Source organism: Gallus gallus, chromosome 33 (genome assembly GCF_016699485.2).
Source record: "Gallus gallus isolate bGalGal1 chromosome 33, bGalGal1.mat.broiler.GRCg7b, whole genome shotgun sequence".
Lineage (NCBI taxonomy): Eukaryota > Metazoa > Chordata > Aves > Galliformes > Phasianidae > Gallus > Gallus gallus.
In genome coordinates, this window is record NC_052564.1 from 3,298,718 (window position 1) to 3,321,130 (window position 22,413).

At 48.7% G+C, this 22,413-nt stretch overlaps 2 protein-coding genes across 2 annotated transcripts; one reads left to right on the plus strand and one right to left on the minus strand.

Moving 5' to 3' along the window:
• Positions 1-5,525: 5,525 nt before the first annotated feature.
• LOC771911 (olfactory receptor 14A16-like) lies at positions 5,526-6,485 on the plus strand. Its single transcript, XM_015272557.3, has one exon. It carries the CDS (start codon positions 5,526-5,528, stop codon positions 6,483-6,485), a length of 960 nt encoding a protein of 319 aa, XP_015128043.3.
• Positions 6,486-21,433: 14,948 nt separating this feature from the next.
• LOC121107956 (olfactory receptor 14I1-like) lies at positions 21,434-21,839 on the minus strand (the record flags this gene model as incomplete). Its single annotated transcript, XM_040654562.1, has 1 exon — positions 21,434-21,839. A coding segment is annotated over exon 1 (393 nt), but the record flags the coding sequence as incomplete, so codon positions are not given.
• Between the last annotated feature and the right edge of the window lie 574 nt (positions 21,840-22,413).

Consider the following 22,413-nt stretch of genomic DNA (forward strand, 5'->3'; position numbering starts at 1 on the left):
ATTAAGGGGAGAAAATCTCAGTGAGTTCAGCACCACTGCATTATATCACAGCTGATACGAGCGCAGTGGTGTTGCAGTCAGTCAGGAGCTCTGCATGTGGGTGAGCATCAAACATGGCATTCCCAGAACCAAACACTCCCAGTGAAGAAATGGAGTGTCCAGCTAGGCCTCAGAGAACTGAAGTTCCAAGTTTTATTGTCACTGACTATTTGTTCAGACTGGGCCCTTCTCACATCCCACAGTCCTGGGATGAGATACACTGCCCACGTGGGACTTGGGCCTCATGGCATCCTGGCGCCCCATGCAGAGCCTGGGAGCTGCTGTCCACTTGTCTTTCATTTGACCTCACACCAACACCCATCTCAGGATGCCCCAGGAAGGGCCCTGAGCCAGCATGAGGGACAGGATCTCCCTGCCAAGGGTCAGCCCTGATCAGGGCTGGGCCTTTCTGCTTCCTAAGACAAAGGAGGCTTTTCTCAGCATCACAGCCACCATCCCAGTGCCTTTGCCTGCCTGTAACCATGGCTGCCAATTATCTGCTCTAACAAGTCCCTGGGGAAGATTCCTTGTTAGTGGCCCTCAGTGGGGCCCATTAATACTCCAAGAAACTTCTCTGTTCCTTCTGACTTGGTCTTCTTCAGCCCTTCATGCCATCTTCTCTCTGCACTGGAGGTTGATGGACTCAGCAGCAAACGTCCCCATAGGGCTTATTGCAACCTAAAGAGCCCTCCTGTGCCTTGTGCCTTCCTGTCATCTTCTTCAGGTGTTCAGAACTTGCACAACAAAATGAGAAGTTATGTGGAGAAACCTTAAGGAGGAAGAGTCCAATGGACATTTAAAAATTCTCTGTATTTATTTATTTACTAATTTATAGTTGTGTTTAAACAAGAAGTTAAAGCTGCACTTGGCAGTTGATACTGATACAGGATGTCCCCTAACGAGCTTTGCTCTGTCACTGTTGTGGACAAACGTCCTCCTCAACTTCCCCACCCCATTTCTACTCCCATCGGCCTCATGGGACTGGCAGTGCTTTTCCTCACGTCACTCTTCTCCTCTGGAGTCACCCGCTCACTGTTAAAACTCCTTTGCACCAATTCCCTCTGTCTCTCCTCAGAGCACCAGCTGCACGTGGGCAATGAAAGAGTTCTCTTTTTTGCCAACAAACAGAAGGAAATGTAATGCAAATGAATGAGCAGTAAAACACGGTGATCAACTGCATGCCCTGTCCAAGCTGCATCTACTGAGATTTTTCTTTCACAAGGAATACTTCTACAAGAAATGAGTTAGAAAGAGAGAGGAAGGAACAGATATAATTATAGTTAAGGAGTTGACAAGAGAGTCCATCAGACTTTGGAGAGATGGAGCAGATTCCAGTAATCTCCCTGAAGGTCACAGATCAGCCAGACAGTTGGGAGGTATCTGAGTGAGCAATGTGCAAGGGATGGGAAATGTGGAGAGCAGTGGGAAGAGCGTGTGTCCAGATGGCCTGCTGAAAACATGCCCTTCAGCATGGTCATTAATTTAGGAGAGCTGGAGACCCCTGGAGGATGAGGGACATGAAATGTGCAGCAGGGTAGAGCAGCGGTGGACGCTGGGCATTAGTCACAGGGCATTGGCACTGGCACCGCTGCCTGTGTCCCTGCACCTGAAGGCATCTGTGTCCTGCAGACACAGTTCTTGGAAATACTGTCCTTTTTCAAACAAGCAGGCTTACAAACAAGCAACAACAACAAAAAAAGACACAAAATCTCCTCAAAGACCAGTGTTTTCTTCTTAAAATGAAAGAAAGAGAACGTGTGAGAATATTTGAATTTGAGAAGTCTGTTAACACATTTTCATTGTTTTCTATCTTTGCCTTCAATTCTTTGCTTCAGTTTTATTGGCATAGACATCTTCCAGAGTTACAGCTTTTAAAGGAAAACCTCTGTTTGTCTCTCCTCACCGGGGAAGTGTTCCAAACCCAATCAGTTTGTGTGATTTCTTTTAAAATCCACTCCATGTTGCTGACATCTTTCTTGTGTGGGACGCATCACTCTGGATAATGCCTTCCCTCCATTTACTAGCCATGCTCTTCTTCATTAAATATATATATATATATGTATATATATATGTATATATATATATTTTCACATCATTTCTGAATCATAGGGCATGGATGAATGGTAACCACCTAAAAATTTGATGCTTAGCAGGCATTCCTTACAGTCCATAGATCATGATGTGAGGCACAGGACAGGTGTGGAACAGGTAGCCCAGAGAAGTTGTGGATGCCCCATCCCAGCAGAAGTTCAAGATGTCAAGGGCCTCTGACATCAGAATCTACTGGGTGACAGCACTGCCCACAGCAAGGGAGTTGGAACTGGATGGTCTTTAAGGTCCTTCCAACCCAACTCATTCAAGGATTCTGTGATTCCTGTCACTTTCTTCCAACTCGAAATCCTGTTTGTTTATCACGCCTGATCACAATAATTGCCTGATCACGTCCTCTTTCACCAAGGGCACACGTGCCTTGCACCACCATTTCCCACCAGTCTCGGGCACCTAGGATTCCAAAAAGCCCAATCCAACTAATCAACAGTGAGGTCAGGAGGGAAGGGAGTATCAGAGTCTTTTCCATGTCCTGTCTCACCAGGTTCCCTGCCCCGTTCTACTCTGGGCCCACATTCTCCCCAGCCTTCCTTTTGTAGCTTACATATTTCTACAAGCCCTTCTTTTCTCTGATATGCTTGGGCACATTCAATTGCACTTGAACTCTAACATTCCTAAACTCATCTCAGCAAGTACACTGAGCAAAGTATCCACATTGCTGCCAGGTGATCTCTTCTTGTTTTCACTCCCTGTATGATTCTTTTCTGTGTTTGTTCTTCACCTGGTCTATCTTTCCCATTCCTGCAGGACTTCTCACAGTTTTACCTGGCTTCCTTTTACTTGGAATGGGCTTATTCTGCTTGGAAGCAGTGATCCCCAGACAGTTACCACATATCTTGACCCTATTCCCCTCAGAGCCTTACACTGCATGACCAGCAGTCTGCGTTCTCTTTGGTCTGTGTGTTCTCCACAAATATCCAGAAGAGCACCTCTCCTCTTTGGTTCCTCTATGGCTTGGGTCAGGAAGCTGCCATATGTCCTTTTCAGGGACATTCTGGAAGGTGCATGCCCTGCTGTGCTGTCTCTGCAGCAGATACAGAGATGAAAAAGGCCCAAAATGGGGACAAGGGCCTGACAGCATGAGGCTCCATCTGTCTGTGGAGTACATCTTCCACATGCTCTTCCTGATCAGGAAGCCAAGAACAGGCACTGTTGGGCTCCTCGGTTGGCCATTTCCTTTCTCTCTGACCTGGCTGCTCTGCCATCCCCAGGCAGAGCTCAGTGCACTCTCACAGAGGGCAGTCGCCCTTCCTTGTCTCCTCATCCATGCATCGTTAAGACTCTGTATCCTTTTTGTGCAGTGGTCCAGTTGTGGAAGCCATTTAACTGTGCTCCTGTGGTCCAAACAAGAGCTCAGGCCTGCAACTGTACAAACATTTCTAGCTCATTTCGTGCTGGTGTTCTCAGTAGTGTAAAATAACATAATAAGTCATCCTAATTGGAAAGCATCATTGGACTTAGCCTGACTGGATAGCTCATCTTTATATTTGTGCTCAGAAAGTGGCACAATGTCAATGGACCTATGGTGGAACTCTGAGTGAGCACAGACACTTTTAGGGCATGGCTTTCCTGAAGGCCCTGTGCTACATTTGCAGCTGCATGTGAGTGTGCTGGACAGCCCAGGGAACTGCCATGACACTTGGCTGATCTGATGCCATTCACAGAAAACTGAGGTTTCATCAGTTGAAGATCCCCCAGGCACCTTGGTCATCACCCAGGGTCTGTGTGTGAGCTACTGACTCCCCTGTAAAGGACCAAGGACTCAGCAGGAACTCACATGCAGGCAACTCCTTGTGCACATCTGAACTGAACCAGAGAAATCCCAGCTCCTGTGGGTCAGTGGGGAGCTGAATCCCGTTTCAGCCGCAGGGTTTCCACCTAGGGATGAGATGCCTGCACTGCCTCAGCTGGATCACTGCCCTGCACATGGGAAGTCCACACCTCCCTGTCCTTCTCTGTGTGCCCTTTTGGTTACAGCAAACATTCTCTGGTAGGAATAACTGTATGTCTGTAATTTATCACTGTCCACTGGACATTTGGTGGTCAGTGCAGCAGATTTCCAAGTACAGTCACAATGCTGTTGTCTTAGGGGAGATGAGTGAGAAGGATAAAAATGACATCCACTGCTGCTGAGCTGGGTCGGGCTCCTGGGACACAGGGAGCTCCTACAAGTGGGCAGTGCTGCTTAGAGATAGCTGTGTCCAGGAGCAGCTCTTCTGCACAGCACAGCAGGGCTGGAGGCATGATCTGCAGGTGACGTGAGCATAGAAGGGAAATGAGCGTGAGCGGGCTGTGAGATCACTGGAGGAGTATTTCTCACAGCTCTGGACAAGGTAAGCCTTTGGCTGTGGGCAATGCAGCCTCTTTCCCTGGAGGGATCAGTAAATTTGAGACAACCCAGAGCAGATCAGGATGCAGACAAACTGTGTTTCTTTATCAGGGAAAAAGACCGGCTCCAACTAAGGGATTCGTTGCTGCAGCATCGGAGCACAGACCTGAGGGCTGCGTGTCCCAGGACGGCTGCAGGCTGTGCAGCCGGGGGTGCAGCCGGGTGCCCAGGGCTGTGGTGCAGAGCAGGGTCCCTGCTGTGCCCCAGGGGCTGTGTGCCGGGGCAGGGACTCTGCCGCCTGCCAGGCTCAGCACTCAGCCTGCCCGGGGAGCTGCCCAGGGCGCTGCGGGGAGACGTGTGGGGAGAAGGAGCCCCTCAGCATGGCAGGGGCCTTCTGCAGCCACAGCTGCTGCCTTGGGCAGGGGGATCACAGCTGCGCTGCATCCCAGAATGTTTCCAAGAGCACTTTGCAAGAGGAGAGACAAGGCATGGATTTATCTTTTATATCCTTAGGGAAGGGAAAAGGACTGCAGACTGAAATCTGAATAGAGGCTGTCAACTTTGAACACACCGCTGAGACTCCTGAATCTTACTTTAATCAATCACTTCTTTTGTATTCAGTCACACAGAATGTGATTCCAGCCTCTCCTTTCTCGAAGGATAGAAGCAGTCAAAATTATTCTTATTTTCTGCAGACATGAATAATGTACTTACGCTGAAAAAAGGCAGCTTTCTCTAACAGAAACAGTAGGGCACAGAGTTGGGCATGTGGGCCCTAGTAGCAGTTGGGGTAAAGTTATGAGTTATGGAAACAAATATCCAGGGAGATGGGATAAGATTAGAGAATGAGAGTAAAGGAAAAACTCCATAATCTTCTCCTGCTTATGGAATGCTGAGCTTCATGAAATTAAATTCAAATAATGGGGGTAAAAGAATATTCTCCTAAAAGAAAGAAAGATTCTATAATACAGCCGGAGGTGTGACTGTGGGAACTGCCTTGTGATTATCTTCTGCACTCTGAACAGGACTCCATGCCCAGGAACAGCAGATGCCCAACAGCAGCTCCATCAGCGAGTTCCTCCTCCTGGCGTTGGCAGACACGCGGCAGCTGCAGCTCCTGCACTTCTGGCTCTTGCTGGGCATCTACCTGGCTGCCCTCCTGGGCAACGGCCTCATCAGCACAGCCGTAGCCTGCGACCACCGCCTGCACACCCCCATGTACTTCTTCCTCCTCAACCTCGCCCTCCTCGACCTGGGCTGCATCTCCACCACTCTCCCCAAAGCCATGGCCAATGCCCTCTGGCACACCAGGGCCATCTCCTACGCAGGATGTGCTGCACAGGTCTTTTTCTTTCTCTTCTTCCTCTCAGCAGAGTATTCCCTTCTCACCGTGATGTCCTATGACCGCTACGTTGCCATCTGCAAGCCCCTGCACTACGGGACCCTGCTGGACAGCAGAGCTTGTGCCACCATGGCAGCAGCTGCCTGGGGCACTGGGCTTCTCTATTCCCTGCTTCACACTGCCAATACATTTTCACTGCCTCTGTGCCAAAGCAATGCCATCAATCAGTTCTTCTGTGAAATCCCCCAGATCGTCAAGCTTTCCTGCTCAAAATCTTATCTAAGGGAAGTTGGGCTACTCCTTTTTAGTGTCTGTTTAGCCTGTGGGTGTTTTGTTTTCATTGTTGTGTCGTATGTTCAGATCTTCAGGGCCGTGCTGAGGATGCCCTCTGAGCAGGGACGGCACAAAGCCTTCTCCACGTGCCTCCCTCACATGGCCGTGGTCTCCCTGTTTCTCAGCACTGGCTTTTTTGCCAATCTAAGGCCCCCCTCTCTTTCCTCCCCATCCTTGGATCTGATGATGGCTGTTCTGTACTCAATGGTTCCTCCAACACTGAATCCGCTCATCTACAGCATGAGGAACAAGGAGCTCAGGGATGCTGTGAGGAAAATGATGCCCTGGTCACATTTCAGCAGGGATAAACTTCTCATCTGTCTCTGCAGATGACTCGCAGTCTGTCCCATAACAGCCCGGTATTGCGTTTTTTACTCTTAATGATTTTTCTTTATTTATGTTAATAGATACTTTTTCCTTTTCTATTCATATACACGTGCATGTCTGTAATCATCATTAGTGATCACGGTCTTATACATGTTTGGCTTCCTACAACTTCTACTGAGACATCACCCTGCTCTCTTTCTCCTGAAGCCCTTATCATCCTTGGTCAGTGCTGACTATCACGGCCTCTGTGTTCCATCTCTGTATCTGCAGGCAAATGAGATGCCAGCAGGCACCGCGGAGATTATATAGGCTGGATTAGTGAGAGGCATCAGTTTATTAGCCGAAGGACCAATACATTACTTTAGTGTGTGCTTGTCCTAAAACCCTATAGTCTAGCTGCCTGTGGGGTGGTGGGGCTGGGCTGTCCTGCAGAAGGGAAGGCTCACGGAGACACTGTGCTGCAGGGCTGGGACCCCAAAAGCACCCTGGAACTCAGCACCCAGCTGCACTGTGCTCACCTAGTCCGGCTCCCAGGTGCCCCCTATGCTGCTCTGTCACTGCCCCTCCTCAACAGGACGGGGGAGAAAACACAGTTAACCAATTCCTGGGTTGAGGCAAAAAGCACTGTATTCTTTCCTTGCTTAAAAACCACTGACAATAAATTGTGTGTTAATGGCTGCACATCAAATACAGTTTTCTCTGAACACTTGGGAACAGCTATTTGTCATGGTTTTGTAACTTTGCTATTGCTATTCTACATCATAACACCATGGACAAAAGAGAAGAACTACGTATCCCTGAGGACCTCATGGTCAGAGAAGGAAGATACGTCACGGAAGATACGTCATCTGGTTGCGCATGGTCTTTTTCACTGTTGCTTGCTGCCAGGGAGAGGAGTGGGTGTGCTTCCAAGCCGTGCGCCTCCATCAAGTGGGGCTTTCAGTTTCGGAAACTCTCTCACTCTCTCTCTCCCTATCGCTCTTTCGCTCTCTCTCATTTCATTTGATTTATTATCCTTACTCCCAATTAGATTGTATTATATCGTGTCATCTTGCATCCCAACATCATAGTTAGTAAAATAAGTTCTCCTTCTTAGATCGTTGCTGCTGCTCCGTTTTTTCTTTCTCGGGAAGCCGGGGGGAGGGGGGTGCCCACGAGCCTACTGCCCCCCTGTCATCGGCACAGATCTATCTAGGTAACTCCATGACATTGTGTTGGAACAATCCCAGGAATGAGGGAAGAACTCCTTGAGAGCTGCCCTGCAGGGAAGGACTTAGAGGTCCTGGGAGATGGAAACCTTAACAGGAGCCAGAAGTGTGTGCTTGCAGCCTGAGAGGCCAACTGTACCCTGGGCTGCATCAACAGAGAGGTGGCCATCAGAGTGAGGGAGGGCATTATCCTTCTCTACTCAGCTCTCAGATGGCCTGTACTGAGAATGATGTAAAGCTTTTGGAGCAGGTCCAAAGGAGAGACACGAGGATGATCAGAGTGCTGGAGGACCTCTCCTAAGATGTCAGGTTGAGGGAGCTGGGAGTAGAAACAACTTGGAGGGGAACACATTGAAGCCTTCCAGTACTTAAAGAGAGCTTAGAAACAAGAGGGTAGAAACATCTACACTTTTTACATGGGTAGATAGGGATAGCACAAAAAGGATCCATTTAAAATTTAATGAGGTGAGATTTAGATTAGAGAATGGGGGGATTTTTTCACTGAGATTGTGGTGAGGTCCTGGCACAGGCAGCCCAGAGAAGTGGTGGATGCCCCATCCCTGGAGGTGTTCAAATCCAGGCTGGATGGGGCCTCGGGCAGCCTGATGTAGTGCCTGATTTAGTGGTTGGCAACGCTGCCTACAGCACGGGGTAGGAACTAGATGACCTTTGAGATCCCTTCGTTCAATACAAGCCATTCTATGCTTCTATGGTTCTATGACCACTGGCAATGCATCACTACCCTTTGAGTGACATTTCACACAATCACAGAATTGAAGAGGTTGGAAGGGACCACGAGAGGTCACCAAGTCCAACCCCCGTGCTAAAGCAAGTACCCTACAATAGCTCATCCTTTTGACTGCGGCCCTTCATCTGAATGGAGTACTCCATGTGCAGTCTATCAAGAGTGGAATAGGGGAGGAGAATCGCCTCCCTTGACCTACTAGCTACACTTCATTTCATGCAGCCCGGGAAGTGGTTGGTTTTCTGGGCTCTAAGTGCACACTGCCAATTTGTGTTAAGATTTTCATCAAGTAACACCTCAAGTGTTTCTCCTCTGGACTGCTCTAAGTGCATTTTCCACTCTGCTTGTATTTGTGCTTCGGATTGCAATGAGCCATATGAATATCCTTGCACATGGATGGCCTTGTTGATCTTGATGAGGTTCTCACAGACCTACCTCTGTATCTTGTCAGGGTCCCTTTGGGTGGCATCCCTTCTCTTTATTGTGTTGACCACATCACAGAAATTGATGTCACCCACAAACTTGCTGAAGGTGCACTCAACAGTGCTGTCCAAGTCAGTGACAAATTGATTAAGTAGCACCAGTCCCACTTGCATACCTCTGAAAAATACTTTTGTCTCCACACAGCCGATGAGCTGTTGTCCACAACTCGGGCTGTGACCATCCATCCAATTCCACATACAGTGAGTGGTCCATCCATCAATTCATGCCTCATACTTCTCTCTGCAGAGAGAAGGGTCTCATGCAGGGCAGTATTAAATGTCTTCCACCAGTCCCGGTAGATGGAAAGTGTCGTCATCTCACAATCTATCCTCCAGGCAGTGTACCAACCCATCAGCTTCTCTTGGCCTGCCAGCACACCACACAGATGAAATCTCAACATAACCTTTCAAGTCACAAGCCTGATGTACACCTTTCAGGTAGACATGTCCAAGTTATGCGCTCATCATGTGCTAATGGGCAAGGGATGTGAAAACAAGGACCCAAGGCCTGTTTCTGTATGCAGGCAATCAGCTTCTCAGGCAGAAGGGATCTCTCAGTCAGCCTGCCCAGCTGGTGTCTTCTGCTGGCTTACCAGAGACATGGGAATGACCATGAGCTGCATTCCTAAAGGTACAGAGCTCAGCCCTGAATTCAAGGCTGTCCTATTGGCTACTACAGAAAGAATGTCTTCCAAGGCGCTTTGCCAGCCTTGTTCCTGCTGTGGGTCTGTCACCTCCAGAGACTGAAATAACCTCTGAAACACCATCTAGCCACGTTTGTTACAAGGTGTTGAGTTCTGCTTGCACAGGTGACCTCACCTCAACATATCTATGCGTATACTTATCTATAACATATCAGAGCCTCGCTCTGGTTGAGGAGCGGATGGTGCAGAAGTGTCTGGGTGGGATCAGTGTGCACACATCCGTGGGTCCAGATGGGATGCATCCACATGTGCTGAGGGAGCTGGCAGAGGTGACTGCTGAACCACTCTCTATCATCTTTGACAGGCCTTGGAGAACAGGAGAGGTGCCCTAAGACTGGAGGAGAGCCAATGTCAGTCTGGTCTTCAGAAAGGGCAAGAAGGAGGATGTGGGAAACTACAGGCCAGTCAGTCTCACCTCTGTCCCTAGGAAGGTGATGGAACAGCCTATTGTGGATGCCATCTCCAAGCAACTGGAATAGTAGAAGGATATGAGGAGGAGTCAGCATGGGTTCACCAAGAGGTAATAGTGCTTGAGCAACCTGGTAGCCTTCTATGATGGCATCACAGGCTGGGTGGATGGGGGGAGAGCAGTGTCCCTGCGCACTGAGGGCCCATGGACTTTGGAACCCAGGAATTCCTGGAACCCAAGAATCCTCGTGGCTTCCAGCAGAGGCACATGAGGCATAGAGGCTCTCGGCCTTTCCCTCCCTGCACTTCCCTTGCTCACCATTGGGATCAGCTCCAGACCCCAGCCCGGCCTTGAGGCCCGTTGCTCAGCACTAGGGCAGCTCCGGGCACACTCAAGAAGGGCTGACAAGCACCAAATTAAGGGACAGAACTGACGTGTGGAAATCAAACTCTACATCCAGAGTGTAGTTATAATGCAGCTATGTTTAATCAACACTGCACTCATGATGGTTGCAGAGGGGATATTGCCACCTAGGCTGCATTCTGGAGAGCAAGAAAGGGACATACTTAAAGGGCAAGCTGATAACGTATGCATTTGATGTACAAGAAAAGGTTGATTTATTACAATGAGTCCCCAGAATGATTGACATTTTCCCTCACCCTCTTTTACACATGCTCTTTTACACATGTGTATATCTCAGTGGTCTTTCCAATGAAGGCCATCATGTTATTTTCTTGGGCTTGGGTCAGGATGGAGGACACTTGGCTGGCTCTGTTTGGTCCTCTCGTTGGCCACAACTCCATTCATCAATCCACTGCTTCTTCATTAATTTGTGGTTTTACTGTCCAAGCCTGCTACCTTGCATTTCAGAGATAGGATAGCTACCAATGTGATTTGGAAAAAAAAACGGGATTCCCGCTGTCTGCACTAGTTGTCTAAGTCTGCAGAAGAGCATCTCTTATCGGCAGCAAGAACCTGGCTTAGCAAGGTCAAACCTGCAGCTGCCAATTCAGCAACCCATGAAAGCTCATAACCTTTAACTTATTTACTTTACTGAAGTAAACCTGGAGTAAAGGGTGAGTAAAAGCTGGATAAAAGTATGAGTAAACATGGAGTGAAGTGTGAGCAAAACCCAAAACACCGTGTGAGTAAACCTGGAGAGAAGTGCGTGTAAAACATGGAGTAAGGTGTGAGTACTCCTGCAGTAGATTGTGAGCAAACCTGGAGTAAAGTGGGAGCAAACCCAGATAGAAGTGTGAGTAAATTCAGAATAAAGTGTGAGTAGACCCGAAGTAAATTGTTAGAAAAACACAGAGTAAGGTGGGAGTTCACCTGGAGAAGACTATGAGTAAAACCCAGGAAAAAAGTGTGAGTAAACTGGGATTAAAGTGTGAGTAATACCCAGAGAAAGGTGTGCGTACACCCAGAGAAGAGAATGAGTAAATGTGTAGTAAAGTGTGTGTAAACTGGGAGCAAAGTGTTGGCTGACTCTTGAGTAAAATGTGGGAAGACGCGGAGTGAAGTGTGACAAAACCTTGACTAAATTGCGTGTAAACTCAGACTGGTTTACTCAAAGTGTGAGTAAACCTTGAGTAAATCAAGAGTAAACCTGAAGTAATGTGTGAGATAAACGTTGGTAAAGTGTGAGTAAATCCAGAGGAAAGTGTGAGAAAGCTTGAAGAGTGAGTAAACCTGGAGCAAAACGTGAGTAAACCCAGAGAAAAGAGTGAGTAAAACCTGGAGAAAAGTTAGAGTAAACCCAGAGTAATGTGCGAACAAACCCAAAAAAAAGTATGAGTAAACAAGGAGTGAAGTGTGACTAAACCAGGAGTAAATGGTAAGTAAAACCCTGAGTAAGGTGTGGGCTCACACAGAGTAAAGTGTGGGCAGACACAGAGTAAACTGTGAGTGCAGCCAGAGTGGAGTGTGAATAAACCTGGAGTGTGAGTACACCTGGAGTTGAGTGTGAGTGAAGCCTGAGTAAAGTATGGGTAAACCCAAAGTAAATTGTGGGAGAACCTGGAGCCAAGTATGAGTGATCCAGGGGTAAAGTATGAGTAAACGAGTATGAGTAAATTATGAGTATGAGTAAATCTGGAGAAAAGACAGAGTAAACCCAAAGTAATGTTTGCGAGTGTCCTGAATAAATTCTGTGTAAACCCAGAGTAAAGTTAAAAAAAAAAAAAAAACTTGGAGTAAACTGTGTGTAAACCTGGAGTAAAATGTGAGTACGTCTGCAGTAGAGTGTGAGTAAAATCAGAGTGAGGTCTGAGTAAACCCAAAGTAAAATGTGTGTAATTCTGGAGGAAACTGTGAGCGAACCTAGAGTCAAGTGTGAGTAGAACAGGGAGAAAAGACAGTGTAAAGTTTGAGTGAACCCTGAGTAAGATCAGAACACCCAAAGTGTCAGTAAACCTGGAGTCAAGAGTGAATAAACTTGGAGTAATGTTGGAGGAAACTTGTAGTAAAGTATGAGTAAACCCGGAGTAAAGTGTGAATAAAACCCCGAGTAAAGTGTGAGTACACCCGGAGTAGAGTAAGATTAATCAGCAGAGTGCTTATCTTATGGCTAGGTACAAAACACCCCTGTTTATTCAGAGCTTCTGTCTCCTTTCCAGAGCCTCATTATCAGAGTCAGCATTCAGCAAGGCTGAGCTGACCTCTCCATCTCCAGCATAAGAGTAAACCCAAAGTGAAGTATGTGTAAACCTGGTGTGAAGTGTGAGCAAAGCCAGGAGTGAGTAAGTCAGGAGTAATGTGTGAGTGAGTAAACTTTGAGTAAACTGTGAGTAAAACCCGGATTAAACTGCAAGTAAAACCACAAGTAAGGTGTAGGCACACACGGAGTAAACTGTGAGTAAAACTGGAGACAAGTGTGAGTGAACCCAGAGTAAATTAGGTGTGAACCTGGAGTCAAGTGTCAGTAAAGGCTGGAGTAAAGTGAGGGAACACATGGAGTAAAACTGAGTGCACCCAGAGAAAAGTAAGAACAAACTGGTGTAAAGTGTGAGGTAACCCAAAACAACGTGTGAGTAAACCCAGAGTAAAGTGTAAGTAAACTTGAAGTAAGGAGTGAATAAACCTGGAGTATAGCGTGAATAAATCCGAAGTAAAACATGAGTACACCTGGAGTAGAGTGTAAGTAAACCCAGAGTAAAAAGTGAGGTAAAGGCAGTGCAAAGTATGAGCCCCTGAAATCCTTTTTGAAAGCTCGCAGGCTTCCCTGAGCAATTTCATCACTGCCTACCTGAACTATCTGTAATGGTTAATAATCAGAGGAGCAAACCAGACCCAGGACTTTTCTGGTGATGTCCCTGATGTGGGCCCGAGGGAGGCAGCACACCTCCCTGCAGGTCGGGTCGGGCCTGCAAATGGAGCCCTCTGTTCCCCTGAGAAGGGAATTGCCCACCACAATTCCCCTCCTGCCTTTCCTGACAGAGGCAGTTTCAAGGCATGGGGGTGACTGCCTCAGCCTAGACTCCATCCTAAGCAGATCCGGCCTGGCCTCCCCACTCATGTCCCCTTCAATTTCCAGCATTCAAACCTGTTGCTTAGTGGGACCTGGGGGAGTGGGGTTGGCAGGCAGGGGGTGCACCAATGATGCTGAGCTGGGATACTCTTCCAACCCTCCTCCTCTCTCAGCTCTGTCCGACTGTGACAGGGCAGAGGGTCCACCACTTCTGTGCAGGTATTGCCCTGGCACCCTTCCCTCTGACACACCAGTGAGACGTATATATGCATATGTCATAAGTATTACCCTTTCCTTTGATCTCTCTTAGGAAATAGCTTTATTTCAGCCCACGAGTTGTACAGCCAAATTCTCTTCCCCATCCCACTGGGAAAGGGGACAGTGCACAAAGCACTGTGTGGTGCTGAGCCACCCAGCAGGTTAAACCACCACGGTCATTTTGTTGCCCAATGTGGGGCTCCTAGAGTTGAGATAACAGCAGTGAGCAAACGACCGCGTGGTGCTGAGCCACTTTCCATGTCAAAACACAGCACTGCCCTGAGTCCATAACAGATCACCTTGGGACTCTGAAACTGTCCCCGTCACTCAGTGAAGAACACCAGAAGATCTCAAGGTCTTCTCAGGAAGCAGCTCCGAATGTATTGTCCTTACACCATTCCTTTGGAAGAGGCCTCCAGTTCTCTGGTCCTGCTCTGAAGAGCCCCTCTTGTTATGGCGCTGCAGCAAGGAGACCAGCTCTGACACAGCGCTTCATATTGCCGCCTACTGACTGCAGCCCCGGAGTGCTGCTGTAGAGACAACAGGGCTGTGGTGAGACACACAAGACCTTCAGGTCTGCACAAATGCAAGGACTTGAGAGCAGTGTAAAGAGACCAGGAATGAAAAGAGCATGTTGTGCTGCTGTTTGTGGCTGTACCTCCCTCAGATCCAGATCCAGGCAAGGCAGAAAGAGAGAAGAGCAAAGGAAAAGTAATTTGGAAAGCTTTTTTAGTGTCTTTTAACCTTTTCAGGGAACCTGGATCCCTATTTACATGAGCTCTTGGCGTGAAAAAACAGAAAATAGACGCAAAAGAAGAAGTGGAAAAAATGCAACATTTTTTTGCAGATTAGAGTATCACACAAACAAAAACAAAAGATCAAACACATATAAAATAGGAAGAACAATGACTGGGAATCACGTGAGGACAATGCTTACTTTATTGAAGCTGGAGTAGTGCATATTGCAACATTTTGCTGAGGGCATGCTTGATGTCCTGGTTCCTCATGCTGTAGATAATAGGATTCAGTGTTGGAGGAACAACTGAATACAGAAGTGCCACCACCAGGTCAAGGGATGGGAGGGAAATAGAGAAGGGCTTCAGGTGGGCAAACATGACAGTGCTGAGAAACAGGGAGACCACAGCCAGGTGAGGGAGGCACGTGGAGAAGGCTTTGTTCCGTCCCTGCTCAGAGGGCATCCTCAGCACGGCCCTGAAAATCTGCACATAGGAGAAGAGAATGAAAGCAAAGCACCCAAATAAGACAAGGGCACTTATTACATTAAGCCCAACTTCCCTGAGATAGTATTCTGAGCAGGCGAGCTTGAGGATGTGGGGGATTTCACAGAAGAACTGATCCACAGCATTGCCTTGGCACAGAGGCAGGGAAAATGTATTGGCAGTGTGCAACAGGGAATTAAGGACCCCAGTGCCACAGGCAGCTGCTGCCATGGTGGCACAAGCTCTGCTGCCCAGCAGGGTCCCGTAGTGCAGGGGCTTGCAGATGGCAACGTAGCGGTCATAGGACATGATGGTGAGAAGGGAGTACTCTGCTGAGATGAAGAAGAGAAAGAAAAAGACCTGTGCAGCACATCCTGCGTAGGAGATGTGCCTGGTGTGCCAGAGGGCATTGGCCATGGCTTTGGGGAGAGTGGTGGAGATGCAGCCCAGGTCGAGGAGGGCGAGGTTGAGGAGGAAGAAGTACATGGGGGTGTGCAGGCGGTGGTCGCAGGCTACGGCTGTGCTGATGAGGCCGTTGCCCAGGAGGGCAGCCAGGTAGATGCCCAGCAAGAGCCAGAAGTGCAGGAGCTGCAGCTGCCGCGTGTCTGCCAACGCCAGGAGGAGGAACTCGCTGATGGAGCTGCTGTTGGGCATCTGTGGTTCCTGGGCATGGAGTCCTGTTCAGAGTGCAGAAGATAATGACAAGTTTACATCATTCTCAGAGGCGCTCCTCCTGCTACACTCAGAAAGTCCATTTAACTCCATAACATGAGTTTATTTTCGTGAGCTTCAGCGTCATGTAAGAAGCAAATGCTTAAAGAGCTTTCCTTTCCTAATCATTACTTTCCTAATCATTTCCTAATCATATCCCAGCCTCTTGGATATTTTCCTCCAAGGAGCTGTTTCTACATATCTTATCTTTACCCCAACTGCTCTAAGAGCCCCTAACCTCAACTTCTATGCACTAAAATTTCTGTTAGAGAAAATGCCTATTAAGAGGCGAAGTGCATAATTCATGTTTGCAGGGAATGACGACAATTTCAGCTGGTGCTGTCCTTTGGGAGAGGAGAGGCTGAAAGCACTTTAGGAGGTTGTTCATATAACAGCACACTGAGAAAGGTACAATTGAGAATTCTCTATTGATTAAAGTAAGATTCAGGAGTCTCAGAGATGTGTTCAAAGTTGACAGGTCCTTTTAGATTTCAGCCTCCCATCCTTTTCTCTTCCCTAAGGATATAAAAGAAAAATCCCTGCCCTGTCTCTCCTCTTGCAAAGTGCTCTTGGAAACATTTTCGTTTGCAGCATATCTGTGATCCCCCTGCCCCAGACAGCAGCTGTGGCAGCAGAAGGCCCCTGCCCTGCCCTGCTGGGGGGCTCCTTCCCCCCACACGTCTCCCCGCAGCGCCCTGGGCAGCTCCCCGGGCAGGCTGAGTGCTGAGCCTGGCAGGCGGCAGAGTCCCTGCCCCGGCACACAGCCCCTGGGGCACAGCAGGGACCCTGCTCTGCACCACAGCCCTGGGCACCCGGCTGCACCCCCGGCTGCACAGCCTGCAGCCGTCCTGGGACACGCAGCCCTCAGGGCTGTGCTCTGATGCTGCAGCACAGAAGCCCTCATCTGGAACAGTAGTCTTTTTCCAGAGTAAGAAAACATGAAGTACCTTCAGCCAGATCTGCTATGGGATATCCCTGATTCAGTGATCCCTCCTGGAAAAACAGCTTCATTGCCTACTGCAAGAGACTTACCCTGTCAAGCACTGTGAGCAGTGCTCCTCCAGTGAGCTCACATCCTACTCACACTGTACACATCCTGTAATTTCTTTCTCCTTTCTCTTCTATCTTCGTGTCACCTGCAGATCATGCCTATAGCCCTGCTATGCTTTACAGAAGTGCTCCTCCTGTGCACAGCTGTCTCTCCGCAGCGCTGCCCTCTTGTATGAGCTTCCTGTGTCCCAGGAGCCTGGCCCAGCTCTGCAACAGAGGCGGTGATTTCCTTCCCTCTGGAGATGTCCATGGGTCTCCATGGCTGACTGCTTCTGCCAGGCAGCAGGGTCATCACTGAATCAGATTCACAAAATCATGGAAAGGCTTAAGTTGGAGGGGACTTGAAAGATCACCTTCTTGCTACTCCCCTGCCATGGGCATTGTTTCCAACCACCAGATCAGGTTGCCCAGCATTCCATCCTACCTGGCCTTGGATGCCTCCACAGATGGAGCATCCATAGCCTCTGTGAGCAACCTGATCGAGAGTCTCTCCACCTTCAGAGTAAAAAGTTCTTCCTAACTTCTAACCCAAATCTCCCCTATTTTAGTATAATGTAATTTGCCTTTGTCCTGTCAATATCAGACCACGTAAAATGTCAGTCCCCCTCTGTCATATTCTGGAATGCTGCAAGGGGGTCTCTCAGAGCCTTTTCTTCTCCAACCTAATGAAATCCAACTCCCTCAACCTGTCTCCATAGGAGAGGTGCTCCAGCCTTTTGCTCATATTTGTAGCCCTCCTCTGGACCTGCTCACACAGCTCCACACCCCTCCTGTACTGGGGTCCCAGGCTCAAAGACAGTCCTCCAGGTGGGGCCTCATGAGGGCAGGGCAGAGGGGGGACAGTCTCCTCCCTATCCCTGCTGCCACCCCTCTGTTGGTGCAGCCCAGGATACAGGCGGCGTTCTGGGCTTCAAGCGCATACTGCTTCCTCATATCCAGCTTTTCATCCATCATTGCAGAACACACTTTGAATTCAGTTCAGTTAGTCACCAATTGTCCATTGGATGGAAGCTGATTCCAGAAACATGTTTGGTCCTATCAGAGCATGTTTGCTTAGTAGAGGTGTAAACGCATCATCTGGAAACCTCTGCCCATGGCCCTTAAAAAAAGGAAACCCTGGGCTTAAAATGGGATTTAGCTCCACATGGACCCATGGGAGATGGGAGTCCTCTTTGTTCGGTTCCAGTGTGTGCAATAAATTGTCTGCTTACGCATGTTTCTTTTGAGTCCTTGGTCTTTATTCAGTGGTTGTGAAACAATTGCTCACCCAGAGGCACTCACAGGTGACCAGAGTGCCTGGGGAGGTCCACACAGGACCATGGGAGCTGGGAGTCCTCTTAGTTGAGTTCAGTTGCATAGAGTGAGGTTCCTGTGTGTGAGCCCTCATCTGAATCCCTGCTCTTTATTCAGCATTGACTCAGTTGCTCACACACATGCTCAGTGAAGATGAGGGTGCCTGGGGTGGTCCTTCCAGTGTGTGAGTGCCTGCTAGATGCGGTGGAAGATCTCTGAGATAGACACCTCCTTCCTGAGCATCAGCTGGGGTCCAGAATGGAGTTATTCTTGACCATCCTAAATGTCATCAGATCTCCGAGTAACGGGCACCTGAGAGTGTCCCCATGGAGCATGCAGAGTTATTCAGCCAACCAGATGGGTGAGCTCACCAGAGGAAGAGTCAGATCTTTCTCTATCCCCCATCTATTGCATATTCCAGAGCTTAAGGCATTACAAAGCTGTGACACACCTACATTCTCTCACTGATGACACCTTCCTTTGTTCTGGGCTCTCCTTTGCATGGCAGTTCCCTGGGGTCTCCAGCACACCTCAGCCAGATGGCAAATGCAGCTCAGGACCTTCAGGAAAGCCATGCCATGGTAGTGTCAGTGATTACTGGACAACTGTGAGCCCCACAATGGGCCTAGTACCTCTGTGCCACCTTCTGAATACCAGTACCGTGCTGTAGATATACGGCCCAACCAGGCTAAATCAAATAATGTTTCTGGAATGGGACTCTTTCTGAAGTGTCTTTACACTAAGGAGAAGACAACAAACATTAACTCAGCGAGCTCAAAATCTCTGTGCATTTGCAGGCCCAGAGTCTTATTTGGCTCACAGAGACATGGTGGCATGGTTCCCACCTCTGAGCTGTAGCAAAGGGGGGTGCAGACTCTTTCTGCTGGATGGTCAAGGAAGTCGAGGACAGGCTGCTGCCCTCTGTGAGAGTGCACTGAGCTCTGCCTGGGGGAGGCAGAGGAGCCAGCTGAGAACTGATGGAAATGGCTTAAAGAGGAGACGGGCAGCATCTGTTCCTTCCTTCCTGATCAGGAAGAACAAGAGGAAGGGGACAGGGATGTGTCTGAGTTACAACTGGGATGGAACTGTTTTCTTCACGCTGCCTGGTATGATGCAATGTTTTGGTTGTAGGAGAAAAACAACATTGTTAACACTCTGATGTTTATATCTGCAGCTAAGCAGTGTAGTACAGAGCCTGGGCCACTGTCAGTGGAGGGCCCAAGGATCTGAGAAGGAACAGAATGAGGACAGCTGACTGAAAGTGGCCAAAGGGACGTTCCGTACCATCTGACAGCAAGCGGAAGGAGTACTGAAAGGGGTGGGAGTTCATCTCTCTCTCTTCTGCTGCCCAGGGGCCAGCTGGGCATTGGTTAGAGGGTGGTGAGCAAGTGCTTGTGCATCACTTGCTATGTACTTTTATATATATATGTATATATAGTCATAACTATTGCTCTTTTCCTTTTATCTCTCTCAGTAAATAGGTTTATTTCAACCGACGGGTTGTACTTTGCTTTTTCCAAAGTCTCTTCCCCATCCCACTGGGAAGGGGGCACTGCGCAAAGCACTGTGTGGTGCTGAGCCACCAGATGGGTTAAAACTCCACAGTCATTTTGACACCTGATGTGGGGCTCCAAGTGCTGATATAACAGCAGACCTGTCCAGAGCAAGTTAACACAGGGCTCTGTGGTACTTGTATGGATGCTGGCAGTGATGCTGATTGTTTCCCTATTTAAGGGGCTCGTTGAGTCCTCTCATGAAACTGCACTGCACAGCTCCCTGCTTGCTGCTTGTTTTCCCCTGCTGCACTGTTTCTCAACTCTGGGGGCTGATTAGGGATTTTATTTTGTTGTGCTGTTTGGCCTTGGCTTATATCATGATAAAACTGGCAGCTGACTAACGAAAGTTCTGTGCGTGTTGCAGTCTGCAGTCATCTTTGGGTTTTGGAAGTCATATTGTTGGTATGATCAGTAATTACACCCTTGGCTTTGTCTCCTCAGGGTGCCCGGCTATGGAGGAGACAAGGGAGGACACTTTCCAGCAGTCCTTCGTCCTCCCTTTCATTTCTCCTTCTTTCCCTAGAGCTCGTGAGCTAGTTACAACAGCTCCTGAGAACTCTGACTATACGTGGGATATTCAAACCAGCGTGCTCCCATTGCTACATCTTGGTACGGTTTTTCCGGTTATGTTTCAGATTAAACAACTATTCAAGAATATGATTGAGAGATCTGCCCCAAGGCGGGAGAGCTCTGCATGGCAGGGGGTGTGGGACGGTCTGGGCAGGTGCCTGGAGCAGTGGGCTACCCCAGGGGTTTGGAACTTCATTTCTGAGCAACTGTAGGATCCTGAGAAACTGGTAGAATATTTGGGGAAGGTGTGCTGTAGCCGTGCTAATTTGTGCTAAAGAGGCACAAAACATGGCAGCATGCCCGGAGTGCTACTGTAGAGACAACAGTGCTGTGGTGAGACACACAAGACCTTCAGGTCTGCACAAATGCAAGGACTTGAGAGCAGTGTGGCAGTGTAAAGGGACCAAGAATGAAAAGAGCATGTTGTGCTGCTGTCCATGGCTGTACCTCCCCAAGATCCAGGCAAGGCAGAAAGAGAGAAGAGCTAAGGAAAAGTAGTTTTTGCAAGCTTTTTTAGTGTCTTTTAACCTACTCAGGGAACCTGGTTCCATATTTACGTGAGCTCATGGTGTGAGAAAATAGAAAGTAGATGGGAAATAAGAAGTGGAATGAATTGCAACATTTTTTTACAGATTACTGTATCACACTTGCACAAACAAAAAAAATCAAACATACATAAAATATGAAGAAGCATCAGTGGGAATCATGTGAGGAAGATGGGCACTTTATTGAAGCTGGAATAGTGCACATACTGCAACAGTTTGCTGAGGGCATGCTTGATCTTCTTGTTCCTCATGCTGTAGATAATGGGATTCAGTGTTGGAGGAACCACAGAGTATAGAAGTGCCACTGCCAGATCTAGGAATGGGGAGGATTGGGAGTGGGGTTTCACGTAGGCAAAAAAGCCCGTGCTGACTGACAGGGAGAGCACGGCCAGGTGAGGGAGGCACGTGGAGAAGGCTTTGTGCCGTCTCTGCTCAGAAGGCATCCCCAGCACAGCCCTGAAGATCTGCACATAGGACACAACAATGAAGACAAAACACCCAAATGATAAACAGAGAATGAAAAGGAGTAACCCAACTTCGCTGAGGTAGGATTTTGAGCAGGAGAGCTTGAGGATCTGGGGGATTTCACAGAAGAACTGATCCACAGCATTGCCTTGGCACAGAGGCAGGGAAAATGTGTTGGCAGTTTGCAACACAGCATTGAGAAGCCCAGTGCCCCAGGCAGCTGCTGCCATGGTGGCACAAGCTCTGCTGCCCAGCAGGGTCCCGTAGTGCAGGGGCTTGCAGATGGCAACGTAGCGGTCATAGGACATGATGGTGAGAAGGGAATATTCTGCTGAGATGAAGAAGACAAAGAAAAAGAGCTGTGCAGCACATCCTGCGTAGGAGATGGCCCTGGTGTGCCAGAGGGCATTGGCCATGGCTTTGGGGAGAGTGGTGGAGATGCAGCCCAGGTCGAGGAGGGCGAGGTTGAGGAGGAAGAAGTACATGGGGGTGTGCAGGCGGTGGTCGCAGGCTACGGCTGTGCTGATGAGGCCGTTGCCCAGGAGGGCAGCCAGGTAGATGCCCAGCAAGAGCCAGAAGTGCAGGAGCTGCAGCTGCCGCGTGTCTGCCAACGCCAGGAGGAGGAACTCGCTGATGGAGCTGTTGTTGGGCATCTGGTACATCTGGGCACCAGGACCTGTGTACTCAAGAACCTGTCCAAGGAGTAGAAAAGTTAGTGACAAATCATTCCACATGGGAAATGTTCGTTATGGTCAGTGATGTGAGCTACATTTCATGCAGTTGATTTTGCCATGAGCACCTGTGCCCTTTTTCTCTCGCGGATGCAGCCTTGTCCCTGTCTGCACATTGGGAGCGTGGTGGTGCTGTGGTGATGTTCTGTCCAGAATTTGTCAGGTGAAATCACTTCTAATGTAGAAGTGCTTGTCAGCATCTGCATTACTAACGCCAGAAATATGGAGGTTGAAAAGAAACGTTTTAATGATGTTTTTTTTCCTGCACAGTCTGTTCCCACTCACCGTGGTCAAGGAGTGTTCAATGAATTCAGAAATCCTGAGCAGTTCTGCTGCACACATCATGAATGGCAGTGAGAGATGAGAGGCAAAGGGATTCACTGCTGCTTAGTGCAGGGTAAGGGGAGCTGGTTGTGCTTGTTTCCACACACTCTGAACTTGCAACTGTTGGAGACAAAGGGAGAATGTTCTCCCATGTTACCCTGAAAAGAAGGCAGACCCTGCTGAGAGCAGTGGTA

Coding starts and splice junctions, on each gene's coding strand:
- LOC771911 (XM_015272557.3), top strand. CDS start 5,526: ATGCCCAACAGCAGCTCCATCAGCGAGTTCCTCCTCCTGGCGTTGGCA.